This window comes from Myiozetetes cayanensis, unplaced genomic scaffold (genome assembly GCF_022539395.1).
Source record: "Myiozetetes cayanensis isolate MyiCay16 unplaced genomic scaffold, myiCay2020 scf1, whole genome shotgun sequence".
Classification (NCBI taxonomy): domain Eukaryota; kingdom Metazoa; phylum Chordata; class Aves; order Passeriformes; family Tyrannidae; genus Myiozetetes; species Myiozetetes cayanensis.
Window position 1 is genome coordinate 143243225 of NW_026086604.1, and position 18516 is coordinate 143261740.

General features: G+C 38.2%; 1 protein-coding gene across 5 annotated transcripts in view; it reads right to left on the reverse strand.

Moving 5' to 3' along the window:
• RBM33 (RNA binding motif protein 33) overlaps positions 1–18516 on the reverse strand; it is a 102673-nt gene that overhangs the window by 62627 nt on the left and 21530 nt on the right. For 4 of the 5 annotated variants that reach the window (XR_007627860.1, XM_050307666.1, XM_050307646.1 and 1 more), the window contains exons 7-9: positions 12151–12322; positions 5231–5439; positions 3220–3523 (exon numbers count right to left, since the gene is read on the reverse strand). Coding sequence is in view for 4 of the 5 variants with exons in the window: in XM_050307666.1 (XP_050163623.1) it covers positions 3220–3523; positions 5231–5439; positions 12151–12322 (685 nt within the window). In the remaining variant the exon portion in view is untranslated. The remainder of the gene's footprint in view (positions 1–3219; positions 3524–5230; positions 5440–12150; positions 12323–18516) is intronic. The other variant, XM_050307658.1, reaches the window with a different exon arrangement.

Here is an 18516-nt window from a genome sequence, read left to right on the forward strand (position 1 = left end):
ATCCTGCCTCTGGTAGTAGCATACACAGAGATACATATTTATATATTTTAAACAAATTAATTTATTACTCATGAAAGATAGTAGTTCAAACTCTGGGCCCTTTCAAACCTTGGACACTTGCTTCAGCAGCAAAGAAGTCTCAAGTAAGTCCTCATTTTCTTGATGTCAAATATTCCCTAGGTCTGAAAAGCATGTTTCAAAAATATTACACAGCACAGTTGTAAGAAACTATTTTAAGAAGATTAAATTGCTTCTTGCTGTATATATGCTATAGCTTCCAATGCTATACCTGAAAAGATGAAGAAGCACTTCCCATATTGATTACTTAGGAGAATTATAATGTGATTTTTCTCGAGACACCAAACAGTTTTCAGAAGGTAAATGGCACACTGAGCTGCCATAAACTGCTCATTAGTCCATGTCAATTTTGGCAGTGCCATGGTATCCTTGAAATAGATACCTGTGGCATAAACATTTGAGGGGAAAAAACGCAATCCCTGTTATCAGAGGCTGGATCGGTATTTCACAGTCCACCTATGTACAGCCCTCCAGTATTAGTAAATTGATCATACTCAAATTTGGACATGCATTCAGAAAAGGCTGCTATTTACAACTCAAAAGTATAGACAGAATAGGACAAAGTTGTTAAGAAAGAAAAAAGTTGTTATATGACAAGCAAGCAACTAAAAGATACAGGATTCAAATGCCACAGGAGGCACAACTGAGCACTAACAGCACAGTACCTGTGGAAGGTATTCACAGAAGCTCGTGTTTTAGGGGCTTGATAGACTGAGTCCTTAATCATTTATGAAGCTTCAAAGACTAAAAATAGTACAAATTCATTTGAAACAAAACTGACTTGAAAGTAACTATTTTTTTGAACCAAGATTCAAGGCTGGGCAGGGAGATGGTGGCCACTGTAAGAGATGTGCCTTTGAAACATCAAAGGAATAAGCCAATGATAGGATTCTTCAAGAGTGCTTCTACTCCCTTTCAGGCTGAAGTAGCTGTCTACTACAGCTCTTTTATATGGTATTTTATTCACATGAAAGTTTCATAACAATTTACAGGAGGTTTGACTCTATTTTAGAAAATAGTGATATACTAGACTCATTTCAAGACTAAAACCAAAAAGACGTTGAAAAAGTATATTTCTATGATCTGCAGTTGGAAAAGTGTCCCTGCTGCTGACAATTAGAAGTATGTTAGCTTAATCCTGCCATAAAATTAGAGAGGAAAAAATGCCAGTCTACACTAAAACATGACAGCACACCATTAAAATTACCAGAACCTAAATGTGCATATCATGCACTCCCAGACATGGCATTTTTAGCTTCCAGGCATAATGTTCTCAACAAAAGAATCCCAATAAACTTTGCACCTATCTGACTGTATTCTCCAATGTGTAAAAACCTTCATGTATCTGGAAATATGTTCAGCCAAAAAGGGGCAGGGCATCATCAAGAACATGAAGTCAATCTGATCTTTCATAGTTCCTGTTAACCTGAAATAAATGATGCTGTAAGTGAAACATATCCTTATGTTGTCAACCACCAGTCTCTGCCTACTGGGGCTTCAAGCAGATGTTTAAGAGGAAGTTTAGAATGGCACTCCCTACACTGGAATTTCTGTCTACCATTTGCCTGCAGTGACTTCTTAGAAGTTCATTTTAATATGCAAATACCATTGAAAATTTCAGAATTATCCTCATCTACCCATAGAAGGCTCCTAATTTCAAACACATTTTCCTTAGGTGTGCAAATGAATAACTGTACTGCTGCAGACTAAGAGACTGAGATGGCCACTACTCTCAATCACTGCAAAGGACTCAGCTTCGAATACATGCTCTCTAATCAAGAAGATTAAATTTCTACAGTGAGAGGAGGATCTGCAAGTAAAGACTGAAAAAGAGACTATGCTCAAGATAAAGCAAGAGACCTGCAACCTGCCACAGACAGTGGGAAGGCTGGGACAAGCCTGAAGCTGCCCAGTAAGGTTAAAAAAAACCTCAGATAAAAGAAAGAAAATACACAGGTGTACTTTTGACATTAGTCAAAAGCACAGGTCCTCAGTAGCCATTCCCAGCATCAGGAGGACACCTGCTCACCTAGATACGGAAGATTTGTTGACTGTTTCATAGGGAGAGAGAAGAACAGTCTAAAAGCAATTTTTGCTCCTCACAAAACTGTAACTTCTACTTTGGCAATGTTAGGAAAATGCACAGAAGGCATAAATCCAAGAGGAAAGGATCTTTTGGAGTGGTTCCAGATAATCTGTCTTGATGTATAATTTTGTGGAAAGCATCACAGGGAAAAGCCAAATAAGCTCTACAACACAGCTACTACAAAGCCATCTGTGGGAAGCCTAATAGATCTCCATATACTCACAATATTCTACCCTGCCAAGTTCCTACTTTTCATTGGCTAAATAAATGAAGCAGAGATAGCAGTGGCTTGGAGTTCTGCTGATTTGAAGGAGGAAAAATACAGAAAACCTAATGGTAGATATGTATAAATATTTATGTATTTCTTTATCTAATCCCAACAAAATCACAAATCAGAGCTATGCAGGCGTCTTTTTTTACCCTCTTAGGGATTAAACACTTCCTAAATAAGAAGTAACATTATCAGCTTTGCTGAAAGCTACCCTAAGAAGTGTAGCCCAAAGAGTGTTTGTGTTAACTTACAGAAAAATATGTACTTGCAGGCTGTGAATCAAACAATTACAAATGTGGCCCTGAAAGGAGAATTGAGGACATGTATATTGTCAAGGAAGGACAGTAAACCGGTACCTTTCACACAGCAATTACAGTGCAAGGAGTGCCCTCTCACTGAAACAGATGGGTGGTCATTTCTGTGAATGCTTAGCTGAAGCTGGAATGACGTGGGAAATTACAAACTGCAGTACTTACCTAGCTTTGAAAACTGACGTTTATTATTTTTAAAAAGCCCATTCTCTTTTCAGCTTCCAATGTTACTGCTCTTCACAGGCTTTACATTAGAGCAACAAACATAAAAGCTGAAAAGGCTTTGCTATTTCAGTTGGCGACAGTCCAACAACATTATGTCTTACTTCAGGCAAAACATTTGTTTCCAGCTAAAAGAAAACAACAGCAGCCGGAAGCATATCTCCATGAACTGGTAAACAAACTGTTGCATCCCTGGCAAAGAATAAGATGAGTCACTCTTGCATGACTGGAAAGGTGCTCAGAAAGCTCACCTTGTACAGGTGTCACTACTGTCCCCTTGAAATGTGGATTTATGTGTATGTTCTTCGGTTGCTGAGGTGTCACTGGAGGTGGAGTCATCATGATTCGAGGCGTTTCTATCGGAGGGGGCATATGTAGCACTGGAGGAGGAGAAGAATGATGCTGATGCTGTAAAGGAAGCAGAGATTGTAACTGTTGCTGCTGCTGCTGTTGTTGTTGCTGCTGCTGTTGCTGTTGTTGTTGTTGCTGTTGTTGCTGCTGGAACAGACTCATAACAGGTTGCTGGTGTGTTGGAATTAACCTCTGTGAATGAGTCTAAAGTCAGACAAAAGAACAAAGTCACCAGGCTTTAAAGTTAAAATATCCTGACACAAATGAGCACAAAACCAAGACACCTTTGGAGAACAATTAAGGCTAATTACGAACAGAAAAACTTCTTTCCCCTATATTAACTGGAACTGTTTAGAACCATCAGCACAGGAAAGCAAAGGAGCAATCAAAGACATTCATGTGAAGGAGCAGCAGAGAGCAAGGAAGCACAGAGGGCATGCAGACACAGTCACTTATTTTTAACAGTGAAACTGTCTAGTTTCATATGGTAGTGTTCTGCATGACACTGGAAACTGTCATCAACTGCAATAAGGTATATGTAAAGAACACTGGAAATCTGAGTTCAGGTATCAGAATAAATCCACTAACTTCTGTCTCACACATAGAAGAGCATGAGAAAACAGATCTAGAACTGGTTAAAAACAGTTAAAACACAAATTAAACTAGATTCTTTAGTTATCAGTTCAGCAAACCTATCCATACTGCTTGAAGAAAAAACTACTTTAAAGACACCTTTCAAAGGTACCTTTCCTAGCACAGAAGGCAGTCTTTTGCTGCTTAACACTCAAAAACAAATAGCAAAAATCAGTTCTAATTTAAAAAAACCTATTTTTTTTAGAGACATTCTTCTGCCTCTGAACTCAGTGACACCAGGTCTCAGAACTACCCAGTAACTTCCGAATGATAGTGGAGTCCCAAAGAGGCAACCTTCTAGCAACAAAGGTGTGACACTTTTTTTTTTGCAGCCATATACACAAAGCACACCAGCTACATAGTATACACAAGAAGATACTGTGACAAGCACAAAAATGTTTACAACATTTAAAATCAAAATAGCTAGCAAAGACTGCAGCAAACCAGAAGAGTAAATTATTCAACCTTCACTGTTTTAAAAGCATGAAACATTCTACTGCAGGGCTCTCAACCGCTGAGGTAACACCGACTCCTGCCAGTGACCAGCACCTAGTTACTGCTGTTGGAAAAAACCACCTCTGTTTAATACAGAAGACCTTGTCCTGAAAAGACATACACAGGGCCTTGTTCTACAATCTCAGTTTCCAGTACATTTTATGCAAGTGAACAAAAATAAGTGTGGGCTATCTCTTGATCACACACTTGTTAGAGTTGATGGGGGTTTTTTGGATGGAAAAGGTCTTTCAGATTGTGATACAAAGCATGGGGAAAACAAAGTAGCAACAAAGTTTAATTTCATCTGAAATCCCCAACAATAATTTATCTATTAGGGAAGTAATCATTACCTTCCTAGGGCTTTATTTACTTCCACAGTAGAATGGCTGTCAGGCAAATAGATTTTTTTATTCTTTTAAGAAGTATCAGCAAAAATATTACTTGGCTAAAAACCTAGAAATATTTTACAGAATAATCTTTAAAACTACATTACTATTAATAATACTGAACATGTTTCCATGTTGCAAGTAGAAGACTTCTCAGAGGAATTAAGTTATTCCTCTACCCTCATGCAAATCAGCAGGTTAAAGTCTGACTGTGTTGCACGAGTCAAAATGCACCTTACATTTGGAAGCATGTACTTCACAATCATCAAGTTACACAAAGCCCATCCTGCCTACACTGGAGCATGTATTCCACCTTTGCATAAATTCATGATTTAGAATGCATTTCTCCCTAACTTCCTCAAAGGAAGTTCAAAGAACACTAAGGATTAAAAGGTACCATTGTTGATGGCTGGTTTGGCAGCAGTGCAGGCCTGTGATCCTTCATTCTTCCCCTATCATTATTGTCTCTCCTTTGTTCTCCCATTCCGTGGCACATAACGGAGCCTCCTCTTCGCCCTCCTCTCCTGGAGCCGTATCGTCCCTGTTTAAGCTGCCTTTCCCTCTCTTCAAACTCACGTAATGCTGCTTGGGCTTCTGCAGAAAGCTCTGTTAAGAGAGAAAGGGGGAAAAATATCTTAGCTTTGCATTGAAAGGAAGGAAAATACAATGAAAAGAACATTGCTAGAACTACAGAAGAATCCCTGCGCTAAGATCAAATTTGCAGGCACTTTGATCTCCTTTAGGTGGCATGTTAACATTTCATTAAAGACATCTTTAAAAGGAAAAATCACAGATACTTGTGTCTTTTGCACAGGCAAAAGGCAGCAGATAAACGAAACAAACATGAACAAAGAGGTTTGGTTGTTTTGTTTTTTAAGATGGTATTGAAATTTGCCTTCTGCTGTAAGAGATGGCTGAGGCTCCTTTAAAGTTTTATCTTAAGCATCTCACTTATCTGCAGAAATGTCAGGTAGGACAATGAAACCTCCATAAACTTTGCAGTAAAGGATCTGTTGAGCCTTACATATGAACAGATTTTATCCACCAAACTCTTCTGCACACTGGCCTGTTCCAAAGAACCACTTTCTGATGGCTGAAGTGAGTTTCCAGTATGCAACTAATTACTATTTATTTTATTGTATGTGGTTTAAGACTCAGCTGTACTTCAAGAGTGAGCATCAAATAAGATCTGTTCTCAGCTCAAGAAAAACACACTGCTGATAACACCCACCCAATTCACATCACAGATAAACACCAGAGAAAAGAGGGTACTCAACAAAGACTGATAAATTTCCTTGGACAATGTTGACAGAGTATTAAAACTATTCAGTAACAGACCCAGGTAATGAAATTACTTGAAAATGCAGAGAAAGTCTCCAACAGACTTCAGGAAACACACCATGGTAGTATGAGCAGTGCCACTCACCAAGTCTGAATCACCTTAATAGGATAATAAACTTAACCTCAAACATGCAGTTTCATCTTTTGCCATTCACCAGTCAGATCCCCTGTTACCTCTGATATTGACTTCTCCCTCTAACAAGACAAAATTAAACTACTCTAAAAGAAACATACTCCTGACAAATAAAAACATATTTTGAATTAATATAATATATACTTGGCACTACTACACACAGTGGCTGCAATATCTGAATATCAGAATAAAAATAATTTGTATCTGGCAGCTGAGACACTAACACTACATCTCCACACCACTAGATATACACCAAGAATATACAGCTAAGGCAATTAGAAAACTCTTACAGTTCCCTGCGAGTCTAAAAGCCAAAGCTACTTAAACCATCCCCTTAAACATCTTCATAAGTAATCTCCATTAGTCTTTGAAGTTGAGGATTGACAGAAGGGCAGAGAAGGGTGAGCACTGTGCATTCCCACTGCGGCAGTTGTTCTTACTTGGCTACAAAAACTACCTGCATGACTGAGCTGCAAAGACTGTAAATTTGCATGTCCCAGTTTCCAGAAGTATTCAGCACCTCCACAAAGCAGTGGCTTTTTAAAGGAAAAGTTCAGAACTTGCTGATGGCCTGTAAGAACACAGCAAATTTTACAGACTTTTAAAAGCTCAGGATCTGCCACAGAGTTTCCTATTTCATTTCTGCAGGTTGGTGACGAGACAAGTTTCTCTTTGTCCTTTCCTTTCCTCTCTGACACCACAATTAAATGGTATAAAGCCTTAGCAGACACTCTTATGAAATGCTACCTTTGACCTCGAGGAACATGCCTCAAGACATGAGCAGAGCCCAAGACAATCAGGCTTTATCAGGAAAATCTCACAAAATGCTTTAGAAAGAGGCAAGGAACCACAGTGCCTCAAGTCTTATTAGTATGGTATTATATGTGCACACTACGGATTTCTGAGCAAAATTAAAACAAATGTACTCTTGTCCAAAGCAATCAAAAGCATCAGATGCAACTAAAACAACCATTTTAGCCACCTCTGGCTGACAGGGATAAAAAAGCCAGTTCAGTGGGAAAAACAGGGCTCTGATTTCAAGCCTCCTCTCTCCACACATGCAGCAAGTTCTGTTTCTTCAGAGGTCTACAAGCATGAAAGATTAGATGTGGGCTTTGACTTGGTCTGCCAGAAAGATGGATCATTAGTTCCATATACTTATGGGGAAAAATAGTGTCACTATGTTGCAAAGAAATAACACTCCTCCCTTTAAATTCTGCAGTGCACACTGGGCGCGCTGCTAGTTGGACAATTGGTTTTTTAACCCAAGAATAGGACAGGCAGGACAATTTCTCTGCCATCTTCCATACCAGAACCCTGAACTCAGCAAGGCTGTAGTCTAGAAAAAAAAAGTTCAGTCACTTCCACAAGTACCTACCACTGATAGTCATATAAGATGGTAAGAAGCAACTTCCTGTTATACAGAAGTCACATGTGAGGAAAGCAACTTTTAATGAACCTGGAAATAAAGCTAGATTTCCTAAAAGGCAAGATTATGCCTGAGTCTTTCAGCCTCTTGAGTACATATTGAAGAACACTGAACAGAAACAACTTCAGAAGAAAGAACGGGCTGCTCCAAACAAAATTACTTCAGAGCACTGTGCTGATTAACCTTAGGGAAGGGATGACAGCATCCACACAAAGATCTTTGATGTGCTTTTCACTCTCTTTAAAATGAACAAATCGTTTTCCTCCTCACTTTACACAAAATTTCTCAAGGTTTAAAGGCCATGTCCTTAAAGGCACAGTTCATGTGTTCAGTTTTTCAGCCAAGGAAGTGAACGTGTGTAACACCAACCTTAGAAAAAACATCCCACCATCCCAGGAATTCACTGCAGCAAACATCATTACATTCATACCACATCTATGACCACAGAAGTATAATATAACCATCTGATTTTTAAAAAAGATTATATCAGCATCAAACACACTTCCCTCACAGCATGCCATTAAGGCAACAGTGTCCTACAATTTTGCTTAGACACAATAGTGCAGGTTCAGAACACAGAAACAGACTGCAAAAGTCAACAATCATGCCATGAACACCTCCAGTGCTGTATACAGATATACAACAGCACACAGAAAAATACAGTCAGCTCAATTATTAGCTGGGCTGCATGTTGCATTTGAGAGCACTGTGCCACAAATACAGAGATCAAGGAGAGGAGACAACATGGAAGATGGTTTTGCAGGGAGGAAGCAAGAAAAACAGTGCCTGTCTTCCCTGAAAGCAAGATCACACTGCTAACCTTGAAATGAGTTGACAAGCAGAGGAAGAAGAGATTGGCTTTCCCTACAGGGCTTCTCCCTGGCTAAGAACTTGTGCATGTTGTGGCCAAAGCAGTCCAGGCTCAGCTGGCTGGCACCATCCAGCACTGCACGCAGTGTGTGCAGGCTGGGGCAGCCCTCGCTCCTGCCTACACCAACCCTCAGCACACAGCTCTGCAGCTACTTCTGCCTCACCATGCTCCCCCCAGAGCAACAGCACAGCAAAGCCACAGCTTTGAAAATCCCAGAATCCATATTATCCTGGGTAATGCAGAGATTTTCAAATATATATATTCATTTACATATATATGCAGCATGTTGTAACTTTTTTTCTCCTCATCATCCAGATCTGCAAATTGACTACACTCTGTACTTCTGCAACAGGACAAGAGTGAAACCACTCGGTTTAATTTCCTAGTCATGCCTGAAATCTCAGCCACTAGTCATCAGAGTGAACATAAGCCAGCTAAGCAGGGCATAACAAAAAGTACTGCCACATCCAATTAACCTTTGTTAGCATTTTGCAAATGGTTCTGAATAAGTGTAAGGGTTTGGTTTGATTTTTTCTTAAATTAGATACAGAGGAAATACTTTAGTTTGGTGATACCAAAGACATTTTTTCTCTTTACATTCCTTAACAGGTAACTAAATCCAGAGAATAATGGCAATTTCCACTCTGGGAAGAGTTCAACTACATGCACTGAAAGAAGTTACTTATGTCTTATCAAAGATGACAAACTTGGTATCACTAGAAATCAACTGCACAGCTGTCCTACAATACCTCTCCTTCGGACTTTGCAAAACCACCATTTACATTACCTTGCATACAGAAATGTTTAGGAAAGATCTCAGCTACATTCATGAGAACACTTTATATTTTTACATCTTTTTTACCAGTACACACTTAGTCTCATCTTGACTGTACCATTCTAACACACACAGTTAATGCAGTGAATCAGCAATTATTTTTCTAGTGTCTCTAAGTGTCAAGATTAATTTCACTATCGCTGGTAATAAAATGGTTTCAAATGACATCTTTAATCAGTAAGTAAGAATGCACTCCTCGAATAGAGACAAGCTGTCACAAAAGGTCACCAAAATGTGACAGGATGGAAATTACGTTTGTAACTTCAACTGAAATGTTAATTCCTCTTTAGGTATTTTCTGAACTATGTTCATATTTTGAAGTAAGGAGATGTAGGTCTGCAATGAAATTTCATTTTTAAACTACAGCATCTGTAAAAATTTGCTCTATAATCTCAAAAGGAAGTAGATATTTATATGCAAACGAGACTCTTTTGCGGTTTAACTTTCTACCACATGGTCAATCATCTGGTCTCTTTATCAACAAATTAACAAGAAAAGCTGGTATGAATAGAAACCATTTCAGAACAGTAAGATTGTATTTTTGCCAAATACCACTTTCAGAAAAACCTCCTTAAAGAATAATCCACCTTTGCTTCATCTCTTCCTTGTATCTCAGAGCTACACCCCAAATCACTTAAAATTACATTTAAAAATAAGTCTAATTCAAACCACTTTTCTTTTAACCTGTAGTGGAGCTTGACTGTTTTCTCCTCACCGTCTGGTCCTTTCATATTAAACTAAAGAATAAATCCACAGATACACAAATGCCCATGCAATTGTCATTTACCTTGCAATTATGTGCAGAAATTTAGTTATTCTAGAGCACCCTTGCTTTTACAATACTCTGTTTTGTAAAGCCACCAGCACCTTTTGTATAAAAAAGATGTGGTCTGTATGTGGTACGTAAACACACAGTCTTATGCTTGTAAACATATTTGGAATGCACCTCAGCTAAAATAACCCTTGCCCATTTAGACCACTCTGTGCCTCTAGAGGGTTCCCTTCAGTCTGATTCTAATCAGAATCAATTCCTGATTGTTAAAACAATGCTGAATAAAGGCCCTAATACATGCTTTGCCTGACACTGCATGTAAAAGCAGCTCTTTGCTAAATATGAACAACAGAAGAGAAACACCTTTGATTCAAAATCAAGCACTGACATCTCTCACAGCATGACACAGAACACCACTGTGAAGGTCTAGTAGCTGATCCTTTGCTGCTCGTGAACAAGTCCTCTTAGCCCCAACACCTCTTTACAGAATTAAGCCTTCTCCATTTCTGCAGGCATACTAAATGCCCAAATTCCTTGCAATCAGATTAAATTAGCAGGTTATTACAATTCACCAGAAAAATGCTTAGAACTCGCATCCTTTGCAAAGTAAAGCTTTTAAGATAAGAGGAAATTTTCATCAGGATGAGTTCTAGTACTCTTGTATTTGCTCTGGGAATGTAATCCCAAAATGCCCTGTTGTCCAAAGACACCGACTCATCTGTAAAGAAAGCAGAAGCACCCAGCTTCTGAGTTCAGGCTGCAGGGCACCCTCTTACAGGATTCTGTGTGAAGAATCCATCCCCACAGTCTGCCAAAACTTGAAAGTATCATAACACACATCTTTTCCCAGTTGTATCTGACAATTAGCCAACAGTATCTGACAATTTGCCTTCATTACCAGTTCACCTCTCTTGCATATCTTGATTCTCTTCAAAAGATCAGAGCTTTTTTTCTAGAATAGGACACCTTTCTGGAGGAAAAGTTTAATTTCTGCCCATCTTCCTAATACCTTAATTTTAATTTTACTTACTATTTATTATTATTGCCACCACTGTAAGGCCAACATGAAGAGGTTATCCCCAGTGGGGCAGGCACAACACCCATATCGTACACCTGAAAACCCAGGGCACATGACAGGTCTTGAGTTAACTCTCAAAGCCATAAACCAATATGATTTTATTTACAGACTAAAACAGAGCAACTGCAAGAAAGTTTCAAATCTACTGATTCTTCTGAAGCAGCAGTGGCAAATTCATTAGATACATTGAGCAGTGTTCCTAGAAACAAACACCCTCACATGTTTTGTTGCTCAAATACAAAGAAATTATACCCTTTTAGACACTGCCTAAAGGATTAAGGGGCTTTAAGAGATCCAGATTGTTTCATGTTAGAAAAGCTGAATCCAGAAAAAAAGGGTTTCTGTGATTTCTAACACACTCCCCAACTAGTTACATTTTCTCTAGGCCAATCCAAGAGTAGGAATACAACAGGTTCAGAGCATGCTTATACTCCTGGGGGAAAACAGCAAACATGTAGGTATTTCACAGCAGAACACAAGTAAGATTTATCAGCTGAAAATCACCCAAAGAAATTCCTTAAAATGTATTCCAGCAGAATACGAAGCAAAGCACAGATCAGAGAGCTGCTGCTTGAATACAGGAAAGCTTTTCAAGACACCACAGAAGTCCCAGTGAACAAATATAATGACGATTTTCAAAACACGGTATGTTTAAGCATTATTCCCAAGGAGACAGACACCCCACATACTACAAGACACCCCACACGACTTTGGACAATTTGGATATAAGCCAGTCTAAGTTAGAAGGTGACTGTTCTACTTTTGCCATTAAACTCTTTTGGAAGAGCTTTGGCAAGCCTGTCTTTTACTTTCATTCATTATAGCTCTGCAAAACGGTCCATTGCCACAAAACCTCACCCAAAGTTTCTGGAATGTTTCTCCTTTCTCTTGTCACATCTGAGAGCCTAATTATTGTTCCTTCTTTCCGTTCAGTTTTGAAACGTAATCGTCCGGACTCTTCATCATCATCCTCCTCTTCATCAGATTCTTCTTTTGTTTCTTCTTGAAGTTCCAGAGATCCAATAGCTGCCTAAATCACAAAATACAGAGGACATGCAGCATGAAGAATCTGTTTTCTTGTGATCAGTGTCAAAAGACAAAGGTTTTTTTAAAAGCCCCTTTGTACAAATTTTGCTGGCATTACACTTTGTGCTCATGTGTAATTCAGTGAACATTTAAGAGCCTGGGGAATTGTTTTAAAATATATGAACTATAGAATACATTATAAAGTAAAATCTCTTTAGAAAATACATCTTGCTGCAACATTTCAGGGATATTGAAACTCCTCCACCTGATTTAGCAACTACTTCTTCACATTTTAGCACTAAATTCACTAAGATGCAAACCTGGGATACTGCCAGTTTCAAGTAATTCAAACAGTAAATCATCAGGGTCTTTTTTTTTTCTTCATTTATTCAACAAGCATCAGTAGCATGTTTTTAAAAAAACCCACCAATAAAAACCAGATAATCAGGCATCTCAATCTTATTCCTCTAGGTATGCATAACTGTACTTGTCCTTACTTTTTCTATTCTTTGAATATTTCCTAGTTTTAATTCACCAGCTGATGAAGACAATGGAGAACAGTACTGGATAAAATTCAAAAATACTAAATTTGTATTCTGGAACGCTACTCCCTTGTCATCATTTACTTTCCAGTTTTCTCTACAACAGAGAACATTTATTTAGATAATGTCCCAAATGAAAATGGATCCCTCTCCTTCAAATTAATAGGGAAAAAAAAATCCATTTTGTTTTCCTGTGCTGGCCTGATGAAAATAATGTTTCAGAATGTTACACAAGTTATATTTGATGTCAGCAGTTGAAAATTAGAAGGGTTCTAATATGGTACAATTTTCCATAAAATTTTTTGGTTACTGTGTATTTGGTTATTTCTTGTACTAGCACACTTACTCATTTCTTAGAATTAAAATGCATATGCAGGCTCTTATGCAAAGACACTAAATACATCATAACTTTTATGCTGCTTGAGGACCAGTTACTAAATGAGCAAAATCTACCATGCAAAAGTGGTTTAAACTTCTAATTAACTAGATCAGTGCAGAAATTTATATGATAAAGGTGCAGCAAGTGTGACAGTCAGGTGGATACATATCAACTCATAGATCAAGAAAAAGAATTAATGGAATTAGTTGTGCAAGAGATTGCAGATTTCCTTATCCAGCAGCCCAACTTCATCCATAACCAAAAAAAAACGTGGGAAGAAAGATCAGAAACAGGATGATCCGGCAAGACACTTACTGCTTTAAAAGACAGCACACCTTACAAACCCCAGCTCAAAGCTACTATAACTCTGGTCTAGAGAATAAATGATCTGTGTACTTAGTTCCTGGGCTTTAATGGACTCCTGATCCCAAGTTATTTTCATTTTATCATACCCTTATCTCAAAATGTTTTTTATCCATCCCAGGTAAACATTCAAGCACTATGCTTTCTGACCTCACAAAAATGCTTTAAGATATAGCTAAGGGAGCAGTCAAAGTTTACAAAAAAAATGAAAGGCTTATACTTCACAAATGTATTTGTTTTTATGTAACAACTTTATTAAAAAAAAAAAAAAAAGGCTACAACCAGACAGAATAGCAGACAAAAAGCCCCAAAGCTTCAAGAGTGAAAGAGATATAAACCTCCAAAGCAAACCCAAATTGAGCACAATTGGTCTGATTAACATATGTATGTATAATCCAAACACCTCTGAGGACAGGCCATGGAGACTCATGGAACAGAAGGATGTTAGCAAGGAAAGAGATGCTAAGGAGGTTTAATAAAAACAAACAAAAGGGAAAGGCAGAGTTAGCATTTTACTTTCATAAGAGAGACTCTCAGAAGGAAAGGAATAGCAATATCTCTATTACATCTATGTTTGTAAGTATCACAAACCCCATAATTTTACTGTATCAATGCTTGTTTTCAGAAACTTTCCCTTCAAGATCAGGATTTGGATGCCAGAACTGGAGCAGCTGTTTTGCAAGACACTGATCTCACTACACTGAGCCTTCCTGCTTTACTTTAGAGCATAAACCTCAGACATCCACACTCTATGTCCATGCCCATTAAAAGCTCTATTGGAATTCCAGTTTTTGTGTTCATCAAAGAGTGGTCTCAGTCATGCAATCTCAACTGTGAGTGCAAAACTTACTCGTGCAAGCTCTACGTGTAGCTCAGACTTCAGAATCAGCACTAGAAAGGTTAATGCAGTCTCTGCTATCCTGAAAAGTTCTGCTATGTTTTAATGAAATGCTATAGAAAATACCTGTGGAAACTACTGTCTTTTGACAACTACTCATTCTGGGGAAAAAAAGATACATTCCAAAAAGAAAAGAACACAAGTTGTAACTACTTACCTATACAAAAATAAAACACATTTCTTAAACTTTTCTAGACTAGCACTATTCTGTTTCTAGCCACTTATACCAATTCTGTAGCCTTCTGGGTCTGACTCACTTTATTCATCAGCATAATCTCATGCTATTAACAAACAACAGCCCTACAAGCATTAAATATCAAGGACAAAAAAAATAAATAAAATCAAAGAACTGGATGAAAAAGAAGGCACCAAGGAAAGGCAGTGCTGGAGAATGCTAACTGACCCATGTCCAAGTCTGATTACACTTGTTATTGGGGGATATGTATTAGCTGCAATGGAGACACAAACATGTGTGACAGCCAACCATATGTTCTCTCCATACAGCTCCAGGAGGGGTTAGCTGAGCTGTGTAGGAGCACACACCCTTCCCCTGCAATTTGTTCAACAGTTGGAGCATGCAAGACTTCTAGATGAGCTTTTCCAATTTCCAGCCAAACAGGACGAGCTGTTTTGCCAAGACTGCAGTATATGAATGGATTCTACATTTCAAAAAGACACAACTGCAGACACAGAATTAAGACACACTAGTACTTACAGGACTGCTTTTAATACCTGCTAATCATGAATATCATGATTACATATACATAAACAGCCCCTGAATGGCCACTTGAGGTCACCTGACTGGAATTGCCAGCCAAGGCTTCTGGCAGCTCTCCTCAAAGGGAGCTTTACATTTCCCACTTTGACACCTTGCACAAAGCCACCAAAGAGCATTGCTGACCCTTACAAAGAAAAAGAATGACCTTTCTTCTACCACAAGGTCAGAGGTTCCTGCCATCTCATTAAATAATTATGCCATAAAGCCCAGCCATTGACCAGAACTCCTCACGCTGGGCTATGATCCACTATGGAGAAGGAGTAAGTGCTCCTGAGCTCAGACAGCTCACCAGGCACCTGCAGGAGTGGGAGAAGACACAGCCCAAGGAACGCAGGAGAAAACACTGCTCAGCATGATCCTCCCAAACATGGGATTGTAAAGTGTTCTGGACAGCTTTGTGCCAGAGATTGATAAAATGTTGTAAAGGCTAAACCAGAAACATTACAAAGGTGAAACAAAGAACTTTTATGAACTAGCCAGAAAATAGGCAGTGAAGGCATCTACTAGAGGCTAACACTGAAGCAGCAGCAATTGCTCAGTCCTAGGAGATCAAGAGATAAGAGGGTAGATAAGGGGATGTAACACCTATTCCAAGGGCACCTCAACTCCACAGATGAAAAATGGGACTAAAATAATAAACCTAAGTGCCTTTAAATATGTTTTAAAATTGGATGTTTTGATTTGCACTCTTTTCATCATTTTCCTCCAGGCTGACAAGTAGCGTCTTCAAACTTGAACAAAAGTACTAAAATGCAGAAGTTTTGGCTAAACACAGATGGAACAAATTCACACAGATGCACTGGTCTATTTTTCCCAAGCCTGTATTCTATCAAAAGAAAAGTAGTATGTAGGACATTTTCATGAAATGTTTTCTTGATTAAAGTCCTTTACATTTCTTATCAGCATAACCCAAGACATGGTTGAAATTTATGCAGTGACAAATCCCCTACCATACACTTCACAGATTATTTCTGATATAAAACAAAGAAATCATGAATTCTAATTTCAGGAGGTTTTATTTTTATTTCATTTTCACATTCACATTATCACAGAAGTAATTAGTGGTATTTTTCCTCTAAAAATATTTAGGGCATGATGCCTCATGTGACTGTTCTACCACACCTATTTGCTGTTGAAATTTCTGGGTACTGAGTGGTTTTGCTTCGTACCTTAGGAAGACAAAAATATTTTCTGAACCACTGCTACATTTTTCAAGGAAGCTCCACAGAGAATGTTATTTATTTAAAATCCAAAGTTCTAAGCACTGTTTCAAGCACAAGCTTTACCTGCCTTTTCCTCACATCTCCCACTCCTAACAGGTGTCTCAATTCCCACATTCACTTGTTTCCTCCCATCATGTTCCGACTCCCCATCCAGTCAGCTTTTCTGCTGGTTTACAAAATTTCTTCATGCAATATAATAAGAAGCTTTATTTGGTTTTAATATGGAAACTACATAAAATACAAGACCAAACACTATTCTCCTTCAGCTCGCTCTCAGTTGTTCACATGCCAAATTTCAACCAAGAGATATTAATGCTATTTCTTTGCATCCATTACAGCTTCATTGTTGTGCTGCGTTTTCTACAGGAGAATGCCAACTTTACCCTTGTTTACAAATTGAGATTTAAGGGAGAGTACTGTTATATAACACTCTAATAAAAGAACACTCTTCAGAGCTGGAGGTGGCACCTAACCTTGCAATAATAAGAATTGGATACTCTACAAAGGTTCTCTCCCTTCTCATTTAGAGAGTGCAATTATAAGCCTACTGCCAAATGTAAATAAGCTACATATGAAATAAGAACAGAATAAAAAGATGGTACTATTTTGGAAAGAAGAAACCTGTGGCAATCTCTAAACCATTACAATAATGCCAGAATGTAGTAGTAACCAAATAAAGATATGGCCAAAACATTCACATTATGTGATGAACAAATTCTGTAAAAGCTCTATTAAGAAAAAGAATTAAAAACTTTCATTAATGGTACCTTTTGAATTAAAGGAATTTAATTCTGAATTGGATGAGTGTAGACAACATCATTATTACAGAATTCTCAGTAGTTTGAACTCTAAAAATGAAGCTGTACTTTTTTAAGGCCGTAAGTTTGACAGTGAATCTCAGCCATGTACTTAATTTTACATGATGTGCATTGTGTCCATCATCTCAGACTGCGGTTGCAGAGAGCCCAAATGCATCACTCCACTTCAAAATGACAAAAAGAAGGTGCATATAATCCAGTGAATGAACAAAACATGTTTAGACATTACACAATTCTTTCAAAGAGTAGATTTAATACTTCTGAAGTAGGAAATAACTACATTAAGGTTTATTTGGTACTAGATGTCATGCTTGCAACAGTGGAGAACTGAACAATGCAGGTGGCCCCTTTCAATGCAGATCTCTACCTATCAAGAAATGTTGTTTTACTAAAATAGATTTGATACAACTAGAGCATCACAGCACACCCACTTGTAAGAACTTCATAGAGTAACACTGCTGTGTCTTTGAGGAATTAATTTCCTGATGAGTTAAAGCTCCAAAGAGGAAACACACTCTGACTACACTTCTCAGCAGGTAATCCATTCAATCCTATTTAATTAAGAACTGGAATAAAAGTAATATTAAAGCAGATTCCTGCTGGGGAAAAGAAAAAAATCCCCCATCAAAAACTTGCTGCAAATTAAAAACAGGTATGATTCCTCTGTTCTGGGCTATAATCAGTGAATGTATACTTGGCAGTCTTTGGCATAAGCTTTCTCCTTGCAAATGAAAGAACTCATTCTTTTTCCTAAGTGAAGAAGTAAAATAAACTTCACAGGAACTTCAGTCCCAACACAACTTTCGAAACAACAATCTAACCTTTGCCCTTCTAAAACACAGAATTTTCCATGCCCACACTCATCCTCAAAGAGGGATACCCAAGAACTGTATTTACACTCCCAACAGCCCAAATGATCCACCTGGAAAGTGAGGCATCGCAGCTATTAGAGATTTAACAGACAGCATGCAGTGTTCCTGTCATTCTCCTACCCAAACAGACCTCTGAAGTTACTAATGTTGAAGCCAAGATTAAATATGCACATTTTGGCCTCTTCTTTATGGTTTTCATCCTAAGGGAGAGAGGGCATCTGATGTATCTGACAATATAGATGTTATCACAATCCATCTTATACAAAGAGTAGTAAGACCAATAATTTAACACTGGCAAAGTGCATCAGTTCTTATGCTGTAACAG